This window comes from Myodes glareolus, chromosome 14, assembly GCF_982192425.1.
Source record: "Myodes glareolus chromosome 14, mMyoGla1.1, whole genome shotgun sequence".
In the NCBI taxonomy this organism is placed as follows: Eukaryota; Metazoa; Chordata; class Mammalia; order Rodentia; family Cricetidae; genus Myodes; species Myodes glareolus.
The window spans coordinates 61,374,251-61,400,072 of NC_142039.1; the positions used below are offsets into that span (position 1 = coordinate 61,374,251).

At 39.4% G+C, this 25,822-nt stretch overlaps 1 protein-coding gene across 2 annotated transcripts in view; it reads right to left on the minus strand.

Moving 5' to 3' along the window:
• Dtnbp1 (dystrobrevin binding protein 1) overlaps nt 1-25,822 on the minus strand; it is a 97,636-nt gene that overhangs the window by 64,748 nt on the left and 7,066 nt on the right. Inside the window, exons 2-5 of one of the 2 annotated variants that reach the window (XM_048415982.3) lie at nt 23,415-23,468; nt 22,172-22,222; nt 14,093-14,153; nt 7,939-8,071 (exon numbers count right to left, since the gene is read on the minus strand). In XM_048415982.3, coding sequence (XP_048271939.2) covers nt 7,939-8,071; nt 14,093-14,153; nt 22,172-22,222; nt 23,415-23,468 — 299 coding nt within the window. The remainder of the gene's footprint in view (nt 1-7,938; nt 8,072-14,092; nt 14,154-22,171; nt 22,223-23,414; nt 23,469-25,822) is intronic. The other variant, XM_048416044.3, reaches the window with a different exon arrangement.

The window sequence follows — 25,822 nt, forward strand, 5'->3', positions numbered from 1 at the left end:
AAAATGCAGACAGAAGATGCCTGGGGTAGTCAATGGTCGCTGTTACTACCACCAAATCTTTATGTTCTCCCCTTTGAGAAGTTTTAAAGGTCGTGAGTGTTCTCGCAGCGGAATTAAGCTTCTAAACTTAGCTTAGGGTTATAACTCCTGGTCATAATCTGTTACAATCTTACCACCACCATCTTCCACATATTCTACTTTACAAGAAACAGGCCTGATGGCCATTCCAAGAAGAGTCCATGTCCCCTGCCTCCTTTCCGGCTGTGGATGGGATACCTGATTACCCATTTCCCCTTCTTACCTCCACATCTGCAAACGCCACACCAGGTTCCATGCTAGCTCTGGTTCCTGACTACAGCCGTACTTTGCCTGTGCTTCCACAGACTTCTCAGCTTCATAAAGATTCTCATCTGACTGACACTAATTGTTCCCTCACATCTCTCTCAGGAATCAGTTAGGGTCGGGCAAAGGGTACTGTACCCCTGTGTCTTTGTATTGCCTAATACCTATATAGTAAGTCTGATGAATTCAATAAAGTTCTGGTAATTCTACTATTCTACAATGCAAAATAATTGGGGAACACTCTGTGATTCATGCTCATCTAATATTATATTGATAAACTAATTAAATTAATATTAAATTAAATATAAGAATTTATGCCAAATTTTGTAAAAGAATAACTTAAACATGAACTTAGGAAATATTAAACAACATGATGCTGCTTCACTAGTCACGTCAAACTTGGCCAAATCATCCCAAATTGAAGCAGAAAAAGCGACAGGGATTTCAACTTTGACTCTATTTTGTTTGGTTTATTAAGGAAGTCACATGCTGCCCAGCCCCGCTCTGTATTTCCTATGCAGTCCAGGATGGCCTTGAACGCCTGATCTTTCTGCTCTACCTCTCAAGGGCTAGAATTACAAGCAGGTGCCACCATACCCAACTCTGCATTACAACTCTTAACAAACTTGAGATTATTGATAAAATATAGGAAAAATACATTTTTACATTTTTGAATTAAATTATCATAAATATATACACAACATATATTTCACATACTTATTTTAAATTGGTACAAATTTAACTGCCCTAACACAAACAGCTCATTTCCTGTTACAAAACCAGTTGTAGAGTTAAGTAAAGTTATAACTAACTTAGAATAACAGGTGTACATAAAGCACTGGCAGGCCTCCATGGACCCAAACCTATCTTGCAAGGAACTCAAGCCTCACTATGTTGCTCTCTCTAACATGTCTCTTTAAGTGGCTGGTGGAGAGGACGGAGGATGTCACTGTGGAAGGCATTTGGGAACGCTGACAGCTGTGCAGGAAAGAGCTGCACAGACCCTGGGGAGATCATCCCAGAGGGAGAGCAGTTCAGCTTGGAACTTTTCTTTGTGCCAGTTGTTTAAGTAGACATAATCTGTAGTACAGCCGTGATACATGAAGAATGAAGTAGCATACTGAAATTATTTCACATTTAATTAGCTTCTTTCTAACCAAAATAATTAGCCTCACAGAACAAAGACATCTTCTTTGTCTGCGCACCCACAAGTCATTGAGGCCAGACATTAAAAGACATAAGACCCTTCAAAAAGTTGTCCCATACTTTTCTGTACTGAGGCAATAATGTAATGACGATATGTAAATAAGGAATGTTTAAATGGTGCATTAACTTGCAGAAGCCATTATGGAACAAATGAGATCTTTGTAGCAGACTAGAGAGGTGCTGAGAGAGTTAGCGTACTGGTGATGGTACTAATCTTGGAAAGTGACTTGGACAGGATGATCTAGTTTATGAAACACAGCTATCAAAGTCCCTGCTAGATGTCTTCACATTCTATAAAGCAACACAGTAACATATCAGGCTAGGGTCTATCAAAAGCAACACAGAAACTCAATATATGGCTACTACTTATCCTAGAATTAGTAGAATTTTTCTTCTAAACAAATCGCCTTCTAGAACAGATCACATAAAATTAAGTACTAGAGAAAACAGACAAGGCCTTGACAGTTGAAATTTGATGAAAGAACAGGATTAGACTGCCCTCTAGTGGAAATTCAAGAGAACTCACTATACCCAGTACTTTTTTTCACTAGACCGCACTAACTTAAACTCAAATTCACCCTTTGTCTCAGACGCCTACAGCTCAAAGCACTCCTTCTACTTCAGCCTCCAAAATACTGGGATTATAGGTATGAAAAACCATGCCTAGCAACGATAATACAGTACTTTCAAACTCATATTTCCTAGCTGTTATTTTTTGTTAAAAAGTGCATTGTGGCTATTTAACCTAGTGAGAACTGTGCAGCCTTTCAAACATTTTTCAATGCACAGACATTGTTTATCCTGTCACATTTAGATGCATATTTTTAAAGACAAGTCTCATGTAACATAGACTAGCCTTGAATGTGCTATGTAGCAGAGAATGACTGTGAACTTCTGATCCTCCTGCTTCTCCCTCCGCACCACCACTGTGGATGGACGCCATGCTGCGGGTCAAACCCAGGGCTTCCCGCATGCTAAGTAAGCACTTTACCAACTGAGCTAAGCCCCAGCCCTCATCTTCCAACATTTAAAGTAATGGCTTTGTAGGTCAACCTAAATTACACAGTATCCACCTTTTGACACAGAAAAAATGACCCTGTAAACTTGCAAAGGTTAGGCAAACTGCTAGTAGACTGCCCATACCCTCATGTTCCAGACCCAGAAATGGACACGCCGGGCATGTGCTATGTGGTTTGACATTTGTCATCTCACTTAACCGTGCAACTATCCTATCAAGCAGCATAGTCATCCCTCAGTATCCCTGAGGGACTGGTTCCCAAAGCCCCATGGCTGCCAAAATCTTTGAATACTCAAGTGCCTTACCTTAAATCAGCTCTGTATTATTTAAAATGCCGAATACAATATAGAAAGTATTATGAACAATTTTAAATGAACATTTTCTATATGCACTTGGCTGAATCTACAGATGCAAAACCCACAGACATGAAGGGCCAACTGTATTCTGAGACTCATTTGCAGACAGAGGCTGAAGCAAGGAGCATTTGAGAAACCTAGAGAGAAAGAATTTCAGAGCTGTGAGTTCATATTCACTATTTTTGACTTTCCAGCATACTTTTATCATTTATTTCCTAAATTGTAGTCTTACCAGCAAATATCAATTAAACAGGCATTTGTAAACTAGATGGACCACATCCCATGGGGAAAAAAATCAATATGAATGGATTACCCTTTGCTACTTAACAATTCCTGAAAGACTTAGATTCCAATACCTCAATTTATTAAGCCACAGGATAGCACAGTTAAAAGCACCATCAAAGGTCTTAAATTGCTCACAAAATATAAATCCCTTTCTCTTATAAGGCAGACCATCCAGTAAACAAAGCAAGACAAAAAGATGTAAGAAGCCTGGAAAATGGAAAGAGTGAGTGGACAGAGTATTATATACAACCAAGCCATGAAAAAAACAAAGTCAAGGTTGGTCTGAGAAGACAGCTCCCTGAGTAAAGAGCCTTCTGTGAAAGAGTGGGGACCTAGGCTCTGATCGCCAGAACCTATTTCAAAAAGCCAGATGCTGTAGTCCACATCTGTAACAGGACTGAGCAGTAGACACAGGGAGTCACCTGAGGCTCACAGGCCAGCTGACACATACGACAGGGAGTAACAGAGACCCTCCTCAAACACGGAAGAAAATGAGAAGAGACACTGAAGGCTAGCCTCTGGCCTCCAAATGCACACCATAGCATGCATACACGCACAGGGATGTAGGCAGAGGAGGGGCAGACGGGGACACACAATCAAAAAAAATTGAAGTTAAGGTCAGTTATTACTTTCTTCTAAGTTGCTTTTAATTTTTATTATTGCTTAACTAGTTAAGTCTTGTGAGGTTATACCTAAGCATCTAGATTATGGTAGGACATATAATATTTTGAAGCTATCAAAAAAGTAATTCAATAGTGTATGAATTGTCATTTAAAATACCAAGCACTTCCAGAATCTAAGAATTATGTTCAAGCTCATTGAATATTAATTTCTAAAGTACATTAATGACGCAAACACTTTTTAAAAGCTATTCCATAAAATCCAGCTTCATAAAGCTTCCATTATGATATCAGCACTGATTCCATGAAATTGAGTTGTTTAGTATGGGAAAGGATCTTCACCAACTCCACACCAGACAGAGGGCTGACCTCCAAAATATACTCAGAACTTAAGAAATTGGTCATCAAAAGAACAAATAATTCAATAAAAAAATAGGGTACAGATCTAAACAGAAAACTCTCAACAGATGAATCTTAAATGGCTGAAAGACACTTATAAAGAAATGCTCGACATCCTTAGCCATCAGAGAAATGCAAACCAAATCAACTCTGAGATTCCATCTTACACCGAAAAGAATGGCCAGGATCAAAAACACTGATGACAGCTTATGTTGGAGAGGATGTGGGGTAAAGGGAACACTTCTCCATTGCTGGTAGAAATGCAAATTGGTACAGTTCGCCATTTTGGAAATCAGAATGGTGATTTCCCAGAAAATCAGAAAATAATATACCTCAAGACACAGCAATACCACTTTTGGGTGGATACCCAAAGGATGCTCAATCATAATCACAAGGCCATGTGCTCAACTATGTTCACAGTAGCTGTATTTGTCATAGCCAGAACCTGGAAACAACCTAAACGCCCCTCAACTGAAGAGTGGATAAAGAAGATGTGGTACATTTACACAGTGGAGTACTACACAGCAGAAAAAATGACATTTTGAAATTTGCAGGCAAATGGATGGAGCTCGAAAACATCATATTGAGTGCGGTAACCCAGACCCAGAATGACAAATATAATATGTACTTACTCATAAGTGACCTTTAGACATAAAGCAAAGGAAAACTAGCCTACAATTCATAATCCCAGAGAACCTAGACAACAAAGAAGACCCTAAGAGAGACATACATGTATCTAACCTATATGGGAAGTAGAAAAAGACAAGATCTCCTGAGTAAATTGGGAGCATGGGGATCATAGAAGAGGGTAGAAGGGAAGGAGGAAGAAGGGAGGGGAGCAGAGAAAATAGAGAGCTCAATAAAAACAATTTTAAGAAATTCAGAAAACAACGACAACAACAACAAAAAGAAATTGAGTTGTTTAGAAAAAGTCTCACAATTTCAAAACATCATTCTTTGAGCATATTCTAGGTTGACAAGATGCTACTTCACACAGTCATCCACTATTTGTGTGTGGGGGGCTTGCTTTTGTTAAGGTATCGTTTATTCTGTAGCTCACTACGTAGCCTAGGATGGCCTCTAGCCAGTGGTGATCCTTCCTCAGCCTCTCAGTCATTCAATACCTCTAGCCCAAACATACAATATATTTTCAGAAAGAGTTAGGTTGCACTTCTCAAATAAAAGTAACTATAAAAATAATAATTGTAACAGAATGTATTCAATTAGTAAAGTGTTAGTATTAAACACAGAACAACTACAATGAGAATTTACTCTTCTTTGGAGGGAAAAGGTACAGTTACTATGTAACAATGAAAATCAAGTGTAAGCTAAAAGGAAATGGTAAAAATGGCAATGTCTACCAGTTAGAAGGACTGTTACCGTCAATGAGAGAATCAACAGAAACAAGCAATGCAGAGGGAGGGCTACAGACCACAGAAGTTCTACATTTCTCCTTAGAGTCAGAAGCTCTTCTATGTCATGCTTTCAGGAATGACACCCAGAAGACCTTTGTAAGGACCCAGGACACTAAGACCATGAGCCATCACCATACTGCCTCACCACCCAGAGGGCTGCTGTGTGCTAACGTCATACTAACTGTGAAACCTTGAGCCAGTCCCAGCCTCTCCCAGCCTTTGTTTCTCTGCATAGAGAGCAGGGATGGTAAAGGCTACATTCACAGGGCTCTCAGGGAACTAAAATGGTCTCTGTAAAGTCCCAAAGAAGCTCTACATCTTGTAGGTGCTCAACGCTGGCCAATAAACAGCATTCCAAGTAGGTTCTGTCTACTTAGACACAAAACACTGCTTTATGTTGAGGAGTGCAGCAAAAGACAGACTGTGAAAAACAGGAGGAAAGATAATTCTGCCTCTATGAGACTAGATGAAGTTATTAGTTCAAGAAGTTAATTTTCTGTGCATGCAGTTCCTACTTCCCACTTCCATACAACCTTGAGCTTAAGTGCAAAACAGTGTTGAATAAAAATGTAAAAATGGAACCACAATCTTGGCCTGGGCAGCTTCATCGGCTCCATACACCAGCCTCAAAATAAAGTCACTAGAGCTGACAGTTCACAGAACCAAACTGAAACTGAGGTGGTGACCTGCCCTCGGCATGATGACACTCCCTCTGCCTAACCCCACATCCATCTTCCCCTTCCACTTTCATGTCACACACATAGGTTTCCCATATGAGACAAAATATGTGACACTTTGTCTTCCTCTCCCCCCAGAAAGAGAAAGGAGGGACAGAAGGAGGGTTGTGAGGCATAAATACAAAGAGATTACAAAACATGTGTATAGAGTATCATGACGAAACCTGTTGTTTTGTATGCTGACTAAACTCAGTAAGGCAACTCAAGTTCCCACATCCTCCCTGTCCCTGCCCTGCAGAGTAACTTTGGAATGACTATTCCACTTTGATTTTTTATTTATATTTCCTTACGTTCTTTTCTATCTATAAAACCATTAAGAAATAAATGATGCTCCATTTTAGAATTAAAATAAATTACAATTTAGAATTTAAAAAGTAAAGCCAATTGTGATCTTTACATTGTTCTAATTTTTCCCTTTGGGGGCAGTGAACCACAAAATTACCCTCAAGGGTATGTGTATCAAACACAACAGATTAATTCTCTGCGTATAAACCCATCCAAATGAAAAGTGACAAAAATGAATTTCCACAAAGTTCCAATGCAGCCAAACAGGCACATGAACTCTTCTGATCTTATGTCTACCATCTGCTGCGTAAAATATTATAAGACATGAAAAATACCATGAGTCTTTGAAATCCTAAACTTTCAAAGCGATATTTGGAATATATTCTCCAGCCAGGACAGAGTTACTGTAGAACCCTTTTATTTTTCTACTTTACTTTTAAACAAAAAGACCTAATGTTTTATACAAAGTCTTGAGTAACTCAAAAAACAACATGGCCTAGGAAGACGACTCAGTCAGTATAATGCTTATAGCTGAAGCATGGGGACCAGGCCTGAGCTGGATCCCCAGTACATACATATAAACACACATAGTGCCAAACATGGTAGCTTGCTTCCAATAACAGCACTGAGAAGGCAGAGACAGGCAGATCCCTGGGGCCCACTGGCTGGCCTCATCAGTAAACCCACAGCACAATGATAGACACCACCTCTGTTCTTTTTTTCTTTTCTTTTCTTTTTTTAATTTGGGTTTTTATTTATTTTTGTTTTGTTTTGTTGAGACAAGGTTTCTCTGTGTAGCCATGGCTGTCCTGGAACTAACTCTGTAGACCAAATGGCCTCAAACTCTGAAGTCTGCCTGCCTTGGTCTCCAGAGGGCTGTGGTTAAAAGTGTGCAACATCATCTCAAAAGCAAAGCAAAACACCCCAATAGCTCCCAAGGAACAACAACTCCGGTTATCCCCCTCAACCCGTCCTCCATGTGCATAAGCACCAGCATACAAAAATGTGGGCACACACACACAAACGCACACATAAAAAGATCATGAAAACTAATACTGTTTCCTTAACTGACTGGAGGCAGAAAAGCATTAGTGAGAAATTTAGAAATGAATTTCCAATTCATTATACAGAAAATATACTATTTTCTGTATAATCAAACTATGAGAATAAGAATGCACTATTAAAGTGTTAGCTAAGAATTTGGTTGAATTCTGAGAAAGCTTTGAAACAGCACCAGGTCGGTTGAAACTGCTTTTACACACACGTCACGCTTACCCAGGCTGGCCATCAAGGACTCCACGTCCTGGAGGAGAGCTGGCAGCTGTTGCAGCTGCTCCTGCAGCTCTGACAGGCTGGTCCTCTTCTTCTCCCAGTGGGCAGAGAGCATGACCACCTCGCTGTCCACCAGCTGCAACACAGACCAGTAGGGGCTCAGAGAAAACACATCTCAACAGGAAGTGACAGTTAGCCTGCAGGCCCAGCCAGTTTGTCTTAGCAACCCTCCACGTCTACAGATGCCAGTGCTACTACTCACTCTCTAATATGCTGTAAAACAACCTCACACTGCTGATGTATCAGGGATCTTAACCAAAAGAAGAAAATTTTAAAAATAAACTGATTACTTCTAAGTATACTTTGCTTTTAAGGATACTGTTCATTGGAAAATTCATACCTAAAAAAAGACAAAAAAATCAAACACACACACACAAAAACTTCTAACAACAACCACAAAAAAAAAACCCAAAAAACAAAAGACAGGGAGGGCCCGGCAGTGGTGGCACATGCCTTTAATTCCAGCACTTGGGAGGCAGAGGCAGGAGGATCTCTGCGAGTTCGAGGCCAGCCTGTTCTACAAAGCAAGTTCCAAGACAGACAGACAGACAGACACACCAAAAAAAAAAAAAACCCAAAAAAGAAAAAAAAAAACATATAGAAACGAATCAAAAACATGATTTACAGGTAATTACTTGTTTTATAAAATCCTTTTATTAGGTAAGGTCCCTAATGCATTGTGAATACCCTACAATCAGCTTATATTCAAACAGAACATTTCCTACATGGAGCAAGGAAAATAATTCTGTACAGGAGGAACTACTGAGGCAACTGACCAACTCTAGGAAAGCAGGAAGCTTGAGGCTGGCTAGGAAGGACTGAGGTACAGAAGGTCTGAGACCTGCACTAGTCTATGGAAGACCAAAGACAATGATAGACTTTCTGTTTTAAAAGTCTTGGAAAGCAAGATAGGCGGCAAGGATAAGACAGAGGAATAAGGAAGCAGTCTGCTTTTAAAACATTACCCAAATAAGTAAACTGTGACAAGTATTCTCTGAGCAATAAAAATAAAGGCCCTAAAATCTACTACAAATGAAAGGAATGTATTTAAATTTTATATGTAAAATTACTAAGTTCAGAGTTAAATTTAAAAAGAAAAAGAGAGAACAGTTTATATTTTCCAAGGTTAAGATTCTTCAAGAGATAGAATATAAATAAAACAGGTAAGAATTTTAGAGGAAAAATATGTCAAAATAAGGCATAAAATTAATTGTATGTGGTAGTAGATTGCTATTTGTTTACTTTTTATATATATAAGATTTAGACAACATCTCAATATACAGCTCAGAACGGCTCGGAAGCTGCAGCCATCAGTCTTTCTACCATTACCTCTAGGGGAAGGGCTAGGATTACAGGGGTGTCACTACAGCTGACTGTGCATACCAATACATCAGGAATTCACATCTTAATGAACTGCATCTCTCTAGTGTGCTCTAGCACACACCTGGTGGATAATCCCATCCCTTAAACAGTGCTGGAAAGGTGACACCCGGTTTTTCACAAGCTGCACTTCATTCACTGTCACCATGGTTGGACTCCTGAACAGCCGAGGTCACAGGCTGTACCACCACTGTCCCTAGCATCATTGCTTACATATATTCAAAGTGCCAACATCAACAGTTTTATTAAAAAATTTCTAAAAGTAGCTTTAAAAATTCTGTCTAAGGGGCTGGAGAGATGGCGCGACATCTAGCAGCCATACTGCTCTTGCAGAGGACATGAATTCAGTTCCCAGCAGCCACATCTGGAGGCTTGTTACTGCCTGTAATTCTAGCTCTAGGTTCAGAATCTAATGCCCTCTCTGGCCTCCATGAACACCTGAACTCACCCACACGACACTCATGCCTACACCAATCAAAAATAAAAACAGGGCAGGAGAGATGGCTCAGTGGGTGGAGATGCCTACCACCAAGGCTGATAACCTGAGTTAGGTCCCCGAGACCCACATGGCTAGGAGAGAACTGACACTCTAATGGTGTCTTCTGACCTCTTCTCATGCACCCATAACACATGTGTAAAATGTAATAATTTAAAAGCTGTCAGACAGTAAGGAAAACATGCCTATGCAAGGATCTGTGCCACAAAACCGATTTCTAATATTCAAGCAACTCTTGACCATCTTGTCTGCCAGCCTTTTCCCTGACCACCTTATCTGCTGGGCCCTGTGTCACACACTGGAAATGGAACAATAAACATACAGGAAAGGAAACACTGTCCTCTTGAGCACACTTTGGTATTGGGTCTCTCAAATTTGCTGCGCTTCAGATTTTAAGACTTAAAAATGCAAAAACAAAACAAAATTCACAGGACTGACTAAAGAAGTTAAAATATTATGCCTGGTACATGGCATAATCTTTTTAATGCATTATAAATCTTACCTTGATTTATTAGATAACTCAAAAAGTCTAAAATAAGTAAATTTTAGATAATAACCATTTCTTACCAAAAATTAGAGTATAATATATTTAGATATTAAAGCTTAACAATGGTTTATTTAATTTACACTTTAAATAAAACTAAAAATTATATTCTGCATTTGGAACATAAGAGGTATATATGTAGAAAGAATGTAACAGAATGCACTTAAGTATAATATAAGAGAAAGAGAGGATGAGCAACTGTCAGAAATCACAGATAATACAAATGATACTAACACATTTTGAGCACTTGCTATAGGCTAGATTCTGTGTTAATCAATTTAGATATATTATCTTATTTAAATGACATCTTGTATGTACTTCAAAGGCTTGAATTCTAACAGCTTATGTGAAGTAGTTGGGAGACAGTGGAACATTTAGTAGGTGGGTCTGAGCATGAGAAAACTAAGCTGTAACACAAGGGCTGGCTTGTTGGGGTATCTGTCCCGCCCAGTACCCCATAGCCGGCAAGCCACAAAGAAAATCACACACAGGACTCCATAAGATTATAAAACTGATTGGCCCATTAGGTCAGGCTTCTTATTAGTCCTTGTAACTTATATCAATCCATTATCATTATCTATGTTAGCCACACGGCTCAGTACCTTTCTCAGCATGGCAGCTCACATGTTGTCTCTTCGGTGGTCTGGGCAGGAATGGCTGAGGGAGCTTCTTCCTCCCTAGCCTTCTCCTATTCTCATTGCCCCACCTCTACTTCCTGTCTGGTTGACCCGCCTATACTTCCTGCCTGGCCAATCAGCGTTTTATTAAAATACATGATTGACAGAATACAGACAATTCTCCCGCACCACTAAGCTACCATGGTGTAGTAATATTTTGTTTGTGTTTTAATAAATAAAGCTTGCCAGAAGATCAGAGTGCAGAGCTAAGCCACTAGAGCCCAGGGAGTGGTGGCACACACACACCTTTAATCCCAGGACTCGGGAGACACAGGCAGAGAGATCTGTTAGTTCAAGGTCACCCTGGGCTACACAAGATTGAATCTGCCTAAAAGAAACAGCTCACACAAGTGAATCCGGCATTTAAGATCACACACCTCCAGCACTAGGGAGGTGGAGACAGGAGTTATGATATGGCTGGGCAGAGAGAGGGATGTAAGACAGAAGGAGACAGGAGTTCAGGGCAGTCTGAGGTCTGGCGGAGACAGATGGACTCTGGAGATGCAGTCTGAGGACAGGATTGTCCCTTCAGTCTGAACATTGGTAGAGGTAAAAGAACCCTCTAGCCAGGCGGTAGTATCCTACACCTTTAACCCCAGGACTTGGGAGGCAAAGACAAGCAGATCTTTGTGAGTTTGAGGCCAGCCTGGTTTACAAGCAAGTACCACGACAGGTTTCAAAGTTACACAGAGAAACCCCATCTCAAAAAACAAACAAACAAAAAACAAACACCCCCCCAAAAAACAAACAACAACAACAAGAACAACAAAAAAACCCACCCAACTCTCTAGTGGCTGGCTGCTCTGTTTCTCTGATCTTCAGTATTAGCCCTATATCTGACTCTGGGTTTAGTAATAGCACCAATTAGAATTTGAACTATACTGTAGGCATGTCTTTCAAAGGATTTTAGATTCCCAGCTTCTTTCTTTGGGTCACACTCCTGGCTACAGTGAAACGAACAGAGTTCCTCCACCAAATGCTCCACAACATGACACCATTTTATGGTCAGAGAAAGACAGAGACAAGGTTGTTTGTTTAAGACTAAACCAGATTAGTGCACTAAAGACAAGAAACAGAATCTCTTTTAGCTGTCCTGGAACTTGCTTTGTAGACCAGGCTGGCCTTGAACTCACAGAGAACTCACCTCTGTCTCCTAAGTGCAGGGATTAAAGGCATGTGCTACCATGCCCAGCAAGAAACAGTTTTTAGCCTGCACCCTGGCACAGAAAATGCAGCCCAAACAGGAAAGAGAAGTCTCACTCAGCTTACTCCACACATCAAACTGCTAAATGAAACCATGACTCTTAATGAGTTCAATCTGAAGGTAAGCAACTATTTCACCATAACAGGAATCAAAAGCAAACACTACAAGTCTAGCTTTGGAAACCACCATGGAAGCCTAACTAACCCTTAAGTCACTTTAACTACTCAGCTGTAAATTGTTAAGGAGTGAATTTAAAAAAACAAACAAACCAAAAAAAAAAAAACAAATAAACAACTGCTTAGACGAAGTTTAAACAACCAAATTACCACTGACTGCTAGCTTTATGGGAAGGCCACACAGTAAGAACACGCCCTAGAGGGGAGAGACAGCTCAGCAGTTAAGAGCACTGGACCCTATTCTAGTGGAGCCAGGTTCAACCCCCAGTACTCAGATGGCAGTCCACAAATGAATCCCTGTTCCAGAGGAACCAATACCCTCATCTGGCCTTCACAGCACCAGAAACACATGTGGTGTATATACATATATGCAGGCAAAACACTCATATTCATAAACTAATAACACATTTTTTAAAGACTGCGCTCTAGGAATAATTATAAATAAAATAATTTCTTGAACAAGACTGAAGTGTCCATAAGTACATCCACCTGCCCTGAGATGGATACTGCCTGATAAAAAGCTGTGGTTTTGTCAGAAGCAGGCCTGATACATTAAACACAAACTTAGTAGTAGTAAAAAAGACATTCATTTACACATTTGTAAGTTTCAAAGACACATCACCAAGAGGGTGTTTTGTTTTGTTTCTATGTTTCTGAGACCGTTTTACTTTGTAAAACCCAGGCTAGCCTAAACTCTCTGTGTAGTCAAGGACAAGCTCAAGATTAGAGCAATTCTGCTTCAGCCTCTCAAATGCTGGGATTACCAGTGTTCACCACCACACCTGGCTTAAATTTTCATCCTTAAAGCTGGTACTGTATTTCAGGATGGCCTCAGAGGTCATCTTTGCTTCTAGTGACTCAAACTTTGAATAGCTTATATTATTTTTGAAAAGGAGGAAGAGAGTCTAAATTAGTCTGTGAGAATATGAGGGATCTTGGTGTAAACTCTGATCCATGGGGGATTTACTGGGTATCAAAAGATACACGTGACTTTCATTTTTTAACTTAAGGGTTATGTGTGCACACAGGAAACATAACTCAGAACCCTACACTATATGAATACAAAACATGGTAACAAATTCAGGAAGGAAACCAGTTTTACCAGCTGTTCTGAAGACAGCCAGGTTTCCCTCTTTCTTCCCTAGTTTAACCATTTGCCAGGGAATAACGCCATTTCAAAGATCAAGGGGCAGGTGTGAGCATCCCAGATCAGCACACCATGAACAGAGCTTCCACTTTCCAGCTCCAGCTCCAGCTCCTGCTTTTTTACAACCACTTTGACTTCAGTTCCTCTTCCTTTTTCCCCTTTGGGAGTCCCTTAATTCTTACAGACTTAGTGTATGTTAAAGAATTCATTATACACGTGTGTATATGCGTGGGTTTTATAACAGAAAAACCACTCACTGCCTTCCTATCAGCCTCTGCACACTCCCACTTTACACCCACAAGGAGTAATGACTCTTCAGAGGTACACAGTGTCCAGAGCTCATGGCCGTAGGTAGGTCCAGCCTCTACTTTCAATATTGCAAAACCAACCAACCAAGCCTTTTACCCTGGCCTAGACCTGGCATTTAGCATCAAAAAGGGAAAATCTGCCACAAGAGAAGAACAGCAAGCTACCTCTCCAGCGTCTGCACATTCCTTCGCTCTTCTATGAAGTGCAGCCCACGTATCTTCATACCTAAAAACACAAAAGACAATTTAAAATATAAACAGACATCAAAAGGAATATATCTAGGTAAGTTTATAATATACTGAGGCTGCAGAAAAGAACCAAAAAGTAATAGCATATGCCACAAGAGCACAGAAGACAACTTGAAGAACAGAATATCCAGAGACCCTAAACACACAAATAGTTGAATTTTTATTTTTAATGGAAAAGAATTTTCCATTATTTTTAATGGAAAAGCATAGGGCTTTTTATATAAACCAACCTATATATTTTTTAAATACCTTAACTTCAAAATGGGAGACAAAAATTATATGTTGTGCAAGAAGTGATGTTTTTGTTTTCACAGAAAACAAAAGGCTGTAGAATCACTGAAGATTAATTGTGATCAGGTTTGATTGGGAAAGAACCCCTGAAAATCCTGACTACAGACATAAAGAAATAAACCTAGAAAAACTACAAGACCAGTGATGTATATTTTCCCTGCTCAAACAGAAAACAATCATCTTTGGCTGGCTTGTGTACGATGAACAGTCCATACTTGTGTTTATGCAGATATGCATGCGTTTTCAGAGTAAGGGGACCAGACACCAATGAAAACGGATGGCCCAGGTGAGTCAGCATCTCAGAAAGCCACTGTTGCAGTTTCCTCAGAGTTCTGCATCCAGAACAAGCTTCAAGCTTGAGATGCTTCAGCCTCACAGACTTCTCTAGACAGGACTATAGATAAGCTTTGCACTCTCCCATTACACAGGCATTGGACAACGATACAGCTAGCTCTCCCAGGACTTGAACATTATCTCAGTTTTGACAGGGTCCCCCCTAAATATGCCAGTGCCCAAAGGTAACAAGAAGCAGCCTAGATATGTGGGATGGGTGGGTTTTGGTCATTTGGTGGGTTATGGACGCTTGTCATCATCTAGTAGGGATACAGGAATATAGTATAGAAAGACAACTATTAACCTCAAAAATTTTACATTGATGGGACTTTGGTACACTGATACAATTTTTTGTTTTGTTTTGTTTTGTTTTTCAAGAAAGGCTTTCTCTGTAGCTTTGGAGCCTATCCTGGAGCTAGATCTTGTAGACCAGGCTGGTCTTGAACTCAGAGATCTGCCTGACTCTGCCTCCCTCCCAAGTGCTGGGATTAAAGGTATGTGCCACCGCCACCTGGCTGGCCTGATACAACAAAATTTAAAGTTATTTTGTTATACTATATATATGTTTCTGCTCTTGTCTGGGGTATTGTTGCTATGCAGCTCATTTTAAAGTGTATAATTAAGAAATACAGATTGGTAGTTAGCCATCTATAATAATCAAACTTGTAGTTATGCTAGGTATGTTTTCAATGTTAAACAGAGATATATTTTAGATAGTTAGGTGATCTTCAAACACCTACAGAATATGACATCTAAGATGCTTAATAATCTCTGGCTTTTCATGACACATGTCTGCTCCTCAACACCGATTTACTTCAGAGATGATGGGCATTGCAGAACCTCCATATGTAACTTGCTTTCATTGTGGCAGGGTTAGCCACTGGGCAAAGAAACTGTTTTTGTCTTGACTCCTGACTGTATGCTGTTCAAACTGGACAAGCAGGACACAAAGGAAAAATAATGAACTTTGCCAAAACAAGATAGGACAGTCCTTCAAAATTCCTGCCTCATAAAAAAAAAGTCTGCTAGGCATTTTGCAGGATATACAGGAAAGCGACTGTTGAACTTTGCCAAGATTAGGTGGGACAGTCTTTCAAAATTCCTGCTTCATAGAAGAGTTTGCCAGATATTCTAGCCCATCTAGGCCAAAGATGTCCCAATGTTGTAGAGAAACCTTCGATGACTGTCCAGGAACTAGATATCTCTGCCAGTTCTATAGTTTTGGAAGTAGGTTGCACTGCACTTCCTGTATACTCTGGTAATATAATATCCTTTGGGAGTCTTCAATGGAGTTGAAGACTGGATAATTAAAGTTTTCCTTAGTTATGACAGAAGATAAATTAGGTACAAAACTTTAGACTCATCAAGACAGATTAATAATGGGAGTATTTTCTCTGAGTTTGCCAAATGCAAATGGACTGGATATTGTGAATATAATTCTCACTTGATAATTGTTATTATTATATATAGTTTCATTTGTTAAAGTTAATAACTTTCCTTTCTATTTAGATAATACCTGATAATTGCTCTTACTGTATATAATTTTATGATGCTAGAGTCAAGACTTTCCTTTTTATTTAGACAAAAAGGGGAAAATGTGGGATATGTATACTCTGCGTGAAAATGTAATGCTGTGATTGGTGTAATAAAAAGCTGAACAGCCAATAGCTAGGAAGAGGTTAGGTGGGACTTCTGGGAAGAAGAAAGGCAGAGTCACCAGTCAGTCAGAGAGGAAACAGGAGCTATAAAATGGGATAGAGATAAAAGTCACATGGTAGAACATAGATTAATAAAAACACAGGTTGCCCGGCGGTGGTGGCGCATGCCTTTTTAATCCCAGCACTCGGGAGGCAGAGGCAGGTAGATGTCTGTGAGTTCAAGGCCAGCCTGGTCTACAAAATGGGTCCCAGGACAGCCAGGGCTGTTACACAGGGAAACCCTGTTTCAAAAAACCAACCAAACAAACAAAACATGGGTCAATTTAAGTTATAAGAACTAGTTAAGAACAAGTCTAAGCTATAGACTGAACTTTCCTAACTAACAAGAAGTTTCCATGTCATTATTTGCCAGCTGGCTGACAGGACAAAGAGAGACTCACCACAGAAAAGGAGGTAGCATACCAACTAAATATGCATGGTCCTAGATACAGAAAAAAGGGGTATCAGTAACTGATAAAATTTGAATGAATTTGTTGGCAGTAATATAGTTACCAACTTAGTTCCTGCTTTGATCATCATACTCTGGTTATAGAAAATGCTAACACTAGGGGAAATTCTTGATATAATTTTTGCAATATTTTCATAAAGCTGAAATCATCTCAAAATAAAAATTTCAATTTAATTATTACTATTGTTATTATTGTGTGAGGACATGCATGATGGAGTCACATGCCATGGCAAATATGTGGAGGTCAGAGGTCAACTTTATAGAGTTTTCTTTCCACCTTTACATGGGTTCTGGGAACCGGACTCAGGATGTCAGGCTTACACAGCAAGTACCTGCTTAGCCATCTAGCCCTCAAAATAAAAAAGGTTTAAAATATAATTTCTGAATGTAATATTATCTCTATGGCTACTGATAGAAAACTTGATTTTCCATCTTATCTAAAACTGTATCAAAGTTATTACTTGAATAGACATACATATTTCATGCATTCATGGTGCCGTTCTTTATAGTTACACAGACACTTTTCAGCTGAATTTAGATAGTTAGATAGGAAAGTCAATCTGACAATAACCCCAACAACTGTTACAAGTATCTATATGTAATGGAAAGCACTAGACAATATTACATAATCAACATAGTCCTACTGTCATTGCTAACTAATAGAAAACTTGATGTTTTTTCCTCTGTTGCATTTAGCTGTAAGTATCAATTAAAATCAGCAAGTATTTACTAAATGCTAGGCACTGTTAGGCACCAGAGTTGCCAAGAAGAATTATACCTTTCCAACTTTGTTGTCTCAGTAGTTAACACAGGACTTACAAAATGTCTGACAAGTAAAGGAATGATCATACTAATTTCAAATTCAAGACTTCACAGCAGACTAACCATCACTTCTCAATCAATGGAAAAGAGCAAGTTAAATACTGCTTGCCATTTAAACCCCAGATCCCTGTTCCCATCTCTTCTTCCCCTAGTGTGCACAGCTTTGCTCCTTACTGCTTTGTATCGCCCTCATACCAATTGAGTGTGTCACTTTTCTGATGACTTATTCCCTAAATAATAATGCAGACTCACTCAACAGGACTTCTGAGACAAAGGGTTTATTAATTCACAATTCCAGATTACAGCCTACCAATGTGGGAAACCAAGTCTAGAATTCAAAGTTATTCCTTGAATAGGCAAAATAAATTTGAAGCAGTTAGTCACATTACATCAAAAGTCAAGCGCCAACAGCAATAAATAAACACTAGGTGCTCAGCTAGTTTTCCCACTTACACAGTCGAAGATCCCCTGCCAGGGAAATGGTATTAACCATAGTTATTGTGTCTTTCCACGTCAATTTACACAATCAGGACAATATCCCCCATAGGCCAGTGTCCACAGGCCAACCTAATCTAGACAATCCCTCACTGAGGCTTCTTTCCCAGGCTAGACTAGACCACCACACTCAACTACTCATTTTCTCTACTATGAGGTCATTATGTTACTGGGCATGGTGAAGAAAGGGAGACAATTCATTACAAAGACATACTACTCAGCCTTTCATGGGTCTTAGCTGTCAGTTACAATTTTTAAAAATTCATTCCTGAGTGATCCATTGCCAGGGGAATGGTGCCACTCTCAGTGGGCATGTCTTCCAACCTCAATTAACACAACCAAGATAGTGCCCTTACAGACACATCCATGGGCTTTGAGGGCAGACAATCCCTTCAAGCAAACATTATACACCTCATGTACAAAGTCATTTTTAATACATACATGATTTTACTACATTTTATTGAGGTGAAGACCCTGCCTATAAATTCATTCAAATTTTTTGCTCTCAGATTTCTCTAAGTCAATAAGGGGGGAAAAACAGAAGGAAAAAAACCCATACTCATAATACATCAATTTATTCAAAAAATTATTGAGGACATTATGTATTATAGCAGAACTAGTGGAAGAGACCATAACATAGGCAGATTAACATGTAAACAATTACCTTCTGTGATGGACAAGGCAAACTGCTTTTTAAAGCCTTTGACTCTATGGATTTGGGAATCTGATTTTTAAAAACCTATGACAGTACAAAGGTCAGTTACAATGGTGGCCACTTACAATCCCTGCACCGTATAGATGAAACTAGGCACATGTCTGGGCCTCAATATGCAGTTGATCTAGCCTACTTGGCAAGTTCCAGGCCAGGGACCTACCCTATCTCAAAATAATCAGGCAGGCACCTGAGGAACACCCGCGGTTAAGCTCTGACCTCCATGGTCGAATACATAAAGCTATGATCTAGAGGACAGAGAAGAAAGATGGAAAAAAAAAGGAGTCTGTCTCCCCACCTAGACCCTAATTACACTGACAGAGCCCTTCAGATGAAACCAGTCTGATGGCTTGCTAACTGTAGGGGAAGGTCTGGATAGAAAACTGCTTACTTTGGGTCAACATGGTTTTATTAGAGTAACAGCTACCCACCCACGCCAGAGTCTGCAGGCCCCAGAGCTGCAGCCGTGTAATAAGACTGTCCTGTGGGTATTAGAGGTCTGTGCTCCAGTCACTAGTTACTGCTGCTGCCCTGGGAGGGGTAGACACAGAGGCAGTCACCACTGCAAATCCCTCATATTCATGACAAAGAGACTTTTAACAGATTTAAAAGGCCAGCATCTGGTTTCGGTCTCCCATTATTTCTTTTTCTTTTCTTTCCTTTAAATTAGATGCCAATCATTTAAAGAGTAAACTAAAACAGTCAAGAGCAACCACATATATGGAAGAACTCATGTGGTTGAAACATATTATGCTTGCCTAGCATAAGACCCTAGATCCAGTTCCACTAGCACAAGTATGTTTGTGTGTAAATAAACTGTACACAAAAGGTTTTTACCAATACTTTCTTTTAGGTTCACTTATGTCCTTCACACTACAAACACAAGCAGGAAATTAGCACCAAATAAACATACATTTGTGATCTCGATCTCAAACAAAGTGGGGAGGAAGTCCTCTAGATTTAGCAACTACAGAAAAAATCCAACTGTGAAATAAAAACATAAGCTATTGATGAAAAGAAGTGAACAGATCAGGAAAACAAGCTGCCATCCACTGTACACACCCACCAGGTCTCATGCCAGAGAACTTCACTAACATAAATAATACACAGATTTATTTTATAACATCTCGGGTATAGCTGACATACTATAAAAATCACACTTTTAAGTGCTTTCATAGTGGTTTTCAGTACACCCATAAGACTGTACAATTACGACATCACCTCTAAAATGCTTTCATCACTGTAAAAAGAAAACTCATACTTACTCACCAGCAGTCACTACCTGCCCTGTCATCCCTCCAAACACTGGTACCACTAATCTTTTGTCCCCATAGTTTGTTTCTTCTGAAGATTTTATATAAGTGGACTGACAAATATGTGCTCTCTGTGCTGGATCCTTTAAGTTTTCATCCATGTCTAATCTATCAGTCTTTCATTTACGTGGCCAAATAACACTTCATTATATGAATACGTCACTGATGGACATGCATGCTGCTTCTATTTTTTTATTATGAATACAACTATTACACATATTCAAAGTTTAGTTACAAGTTTTATGTAGATGCAGATAAAGATATAGATATAAATACAGATACATACATATACATACACACATATACACACGCACACACGGGGGGGCAGCGAGTGCACACACACACGGGGGGGGGCAGCGAGTGCACACCTCTCACTATGCAGCACAGGTTGGCATCAAGCTCATTCATGATCGGGAATTCCTGCCCTGACATCTACGTGCTGGGATTAACGGCATGTGTCACACCTAACTCAGTATGTTTCCACTTTTCTTGGAGTTAAACGGCTATTTTATATGATAATTCTGTATTTAAATTTCTGAGAGACTATGAAACTATTTTCCAAAGTGGTCGCATCATTTAAATGTCCATCAAGACTACATAAAGATGTTAATCTGAGCCAGGAGTAGAGGCACACATCTTTGATCCCAGCAGTCAGGAGGCAGAGGCAGGCAGATCTCTGTGACTTTGAGGACAGCCTGGTCTACAGAGTGAATTCTAGGACAGCCAGAGCTATGTAGAGAGACCCTGGTGGTGATGCTAACTTTCACAGGTCCTTGGCATACCCAATATGGTGCATCTTTCTGAATGGAGATGCTAACACACATGAAGTGGCATTTGAGTGTAGTTCTGACCTGCATTTTCTCTAATGATAATAAATAATATTGAGCACTTTTCATGCTCTTCTGGGACATCTGTGTATCTTCACTCTGAGACATTTATTCAAATTTTTTGTTTCTTGGGGCTGGAGAGATGGCTCAGTGGTTAAGAGCATTGCCTGCTCTTCCAAAGGTCCTGAGTTCAATTCCCGGCAACCACATGGTGGCTCACAACCATCTGTAATGAGGTGTCTTCTTCTGGCCTGCAGAATATTGTATACATAATAAATAAATATTTTAAAAAAAAATTTTTTGTTTCTTCACTGGACCACATTTTTGTTACTGAGTTATAAATGTTCTTTTACATACTATGGATGCTACTCCATCAGTCAAATAATATGGAAATACTTTCTTCTCCTGTGGGTTTTTATTTAGCTTTTGTGGTGGTGTTAACAAAAAAAAATGCTTAATTTTGATTATGTCCAATTTATCAGTGTGCTTTCTTTTTGCTTGAGCTTTTGTTTCATGTCTGAGAAGAGCCACATCTTATATTATTGTGTCAACAGAAATGGGTTGGGAAATAAATGATATAAGATTCAGAGTGCTGTCCTAAAATGCACAAAGCCTGTGCTTGATTCTTAGCATCACATAAACCAGACTTAGCAGCACATGCCTGTAATGGCGGCACTCAAGTGGAGGCAAGAAGATCAGAAAGTTCAAAGGGGTCATACACCACACAAAACATGGTTCTAGCATTGGCTCTAGCATGGGCTAAATAAGATGGTCTTTAAAAAAAAAAAGCAAAACCAAAAATAAATTGAGTTCTCTAATTTGGAATCATCCACAAGTAAAAACAACAGTGATTATCTGTCCAAATCAGAATGCCCTTGTACTGAGGGGTGAAAGCAGATGCCTTCAAGGAAAAGAAGTAAACAATCTCCTCTCTACACTGGCAGAAAAATCTGGTGTTTTAGGGTTAATTGTAAAACTGTAAAGCATTTTTAAATAAAAATTAAAAGTACAACTCTGTTCTAAAAAAAATATTTACCTGCTAAGTAATTCCAGTCCGGCAGAGTACTTTGTTAAGTATGGAGCACTCCTAACAAGAGAAACACTTATTAGAATTGCTGCAGATTCAGTCAACTTTAAAAACTGCTGTAAGTGAAGTAGAAAAAGACAAGATCTCCTGAGTAAATAGGGAGCATGGGGACCTTGGGAGAGGGTTGAAGGGGAGGGGAGAAGCAGGGAGGGGAGCAGAGAAAAATGGAGAGCTCAATAAAAATCAATTAAAAAAACTGCTACAAGAATTCTGGCACTGCCAATTATTATGTAAATAATTTTAAAGCCACTAATGAGGGGCTGGAACAATGGCTCAGCAGTTCAGAGCACGGACTGCTCTTCCAGGGGATCTGGGTTCAATTCCCAGCACCTACATGGCAGTCCAAACCATTTGCAATTCCAGTTCCAGGGGACCCAACATCCTCTGCTTGCCTTCATGGTAAACATATACACAAATAAAATATCCTGTAATCTTTTAAAAGACTAAAACCACTAATGAAGCGGATGGAGAGATGGCTCATGCAACTCCTGCAAGGATCCTGGTTCAGTTCCCAGTACCCACATCAAGCAGCTCACAATTTCTTGTAATGCCAATTCCAAGGGATTTGGCGCCCTCTTCTAGCTTCTGTGGGCACCTACAATGCAAGGAGTGCACATAAAATTATGCAGGCAAGCGTACACATGTGCATGTGTGGGTGGGCGTGCACACAGACACAATGACAATTTACTTAAGCTTTCAGAAAAATATATTGCTTCAAAAGTAATAAACTGCAACATAACAATATTATTTTGCCAGGCAGAAACTGTCTCTAGCATATAATACAATAAACATTTTCATATAATGTTAGATAAAGAAAATAGGCTGGACAAAAGCTCTTTGTTTCCAGCTGAAATTGAATTTGATCACATACTTTAAAAAAAAAAAGCAAAGCACAATTCTAGTGTCCAAATGTAAAACACGCAGCACATCTACAGGGTCTCACTTATCAAGTTCTATCTCATTACTAATTTGCTTTTCAGGAATCCAGGACTCTGACACACTTCAGCTCTACCAACATCCCTTAAGTTTATTACAAATTTCATGTGTCTCAATATTTAGAAAGAATAAATACTTTTTGGGGGTCAGATGCACTCACTCAACAGACCTGAAGCCTATAAAAATGATCCTATTACAAACTTAGCCAAAGTTATATGAAATTCAAGCTATGCGAATAAAGCTGGCTTGAGCTTACCTGGGCTTGCTTTTGACTTTTGCTTCTCTTGATTTGTCACTTAAAGTCTTCAGCCTATAAATTAACAAATATAAAATACATTTTTAACAAGTCAAAATTTTCAACCCCATAGGGGGTTCAGCCTACACCCTACCCCCCAAAATTACAAAGCTCAAAAGAATCAACAATCTGTTTAATACAAAAATAATCTGTATATCTTTCTAGCTGAGTTTAAGAAATTCCATAAAGCCTTAGCTGTCCAGGAAGCAGTAAGAGCCTCCACAGCTGAAAGTCAAGAAGGGAGTTTTTACAGCCACGCTCTACCATTTCCACTCCAATCTGAGAGAGGTAATAAGTTGTAACAATTTAGACAGAGCTACCCTGAGACTGCTATCCACAGCAGTGGACCCTACTCAAGCAGGATTGTGCTCACAGTTGAGAATGGGAGGTACACATAACATGTATCTATGCTGATATCTCAAATTCAGAGTTCTAAGATATCCTTTAATTTCATAATTCAACCTATCAACTTTTCTGCCCCCCCCATAAAAGGAAAAAAAAGAATTTGGGATAAAAAGGTAAAGAGAGATCATTACAGAGAACTGAAAATAAAATTGCTGTAAGATTCAATAAGCGCTTCCCCATGTGGCTCCTTAATAACCATCTGTTTCAAAAATTGGTCTTTAATCAACGTAATGTGTGGAACTTATTTGATCTGGATTTGGACTTATCAGCTGTAAAAAGGCATTTCTAAGAAGCAAGGAAATTACAGGCTGAGTAACTGATACTATCAAAGAATTAGTGCTAATTTTGTGTCAGCCATGACTGTGGCAGCACATCTGTGTACTGCCTATGCTGGTGAATGAACTGCCCCAGAGAGGTGCAGGGGATCCGTGAAGGACTGAGACAGGAAGGACAGACAACAACACTCGAAGACTGTTGATGGAGACATGCGGGGCTCATATCATTGCTCTATTTTTGTGTATGTTTATAAGTTTTCATTTTAGAAAATGATTTTAAATTAGACATGAAAGCACATGCCTGCAATCTCAGCAAGGAAGCTAAGGTAGGATGACTAAGGGTTCAAGGCCAGCCTGAGATCTCGTCTCAAAAAATGTTTTCTCTAACAATAAACTCTTTAAATACTCTTTTCTCATCATACGTTCTCCAGTACACACACACACACACACACACACACACACACACACACGTGTGTGTGTGTATGCATATATGTATATCAAGGTATCAAAATTTAGAATAAAATGCAAGAAGAAGCCAGGCAGTGGTGGCACATGCCTTTAATTCCAGCATTTGGTAGACAGAGGCAAGAGGCTCTCTGTGAGTTAGAGGCTAACTAGTTCCAGGCAGGCACCAAAGATAGAGAACCTGTCTTGAAAAACCAAAACAAACCAAAATAAAACAAAAACCCAAAAAACAAGAGCACAAGAGTTAGGAAAATTTACCAAAGAAAAAGATGTGGGGTTACAATCACTATTATTCTTTTCATTTTAAGTTCTTTTTTGTTTGTTTGTTTGTTTTAAAGACATAGTTTAACTTTGTAGCTCTTGCCATCCTGGAACTCATTATAAAGACCAGAGTGACCTCAGAGTTAGAGATCCTCTGCCTCCTGAGCACTAGGATTAAAGTCATCACTCATGGCTCTATTATTTTTTAGATAAAATTATGAAATTGAATATATACATATTTTTTCCTCTTACAAAAAAAAAGGCAATTGGTTCTTTTCTAAGAACACCCTTAGTGCAGCATTTCCACATGGAGACAACTTACATTTCAACACAAATCCTGAGCTGTAAACTTAATAAAGTCTAGTTCATATTCCCTATGTCATGGACCCTAGGAAGGAAATACTGATCCTGGTAAATTCCCAAGTTTCCTCAAAAATAAAATAATATTGTAGCAAACCACATAGATTTGCCAAGAATTAAATAAAATTTCTAATATAATCTGGGGGGCAATCTGAGAAACTTCAAATTAACTCAAATAAAAAGTATGATTATTGCTTGATAAAAAATACAAACACTATTAAGAAAACTGAAAGGTAGGACTGAGATGGCTTATTGTCAAAACTGCATGAAGACAAGCCTGAAAGCCCGAGTTCAGATCCCTAGAATCCACGGAAAAGCAGAGGAAGCGTCTGTAATGCTAGCACTGCGGAAGCAGAGACAGACACACCCCTGGAGCTCGCAGGCCAGCCAGCCTGGAGGAACTGATGAGACCCAGGTTCAGTGAGAGACCCTGTCTCAAAAACGAAACAAGGTGGAGAGTGTTAAAGAAAAACCCAGATGGCCCTCCATCTGTGCTCATTCACATCCACACAGACATGGCCACAAACCACATGCGCATCAAATAGCTATGACATTACTGAGTCAGGGTGGAATACTATAGAGCTTCCCAATGAACTAGTGACA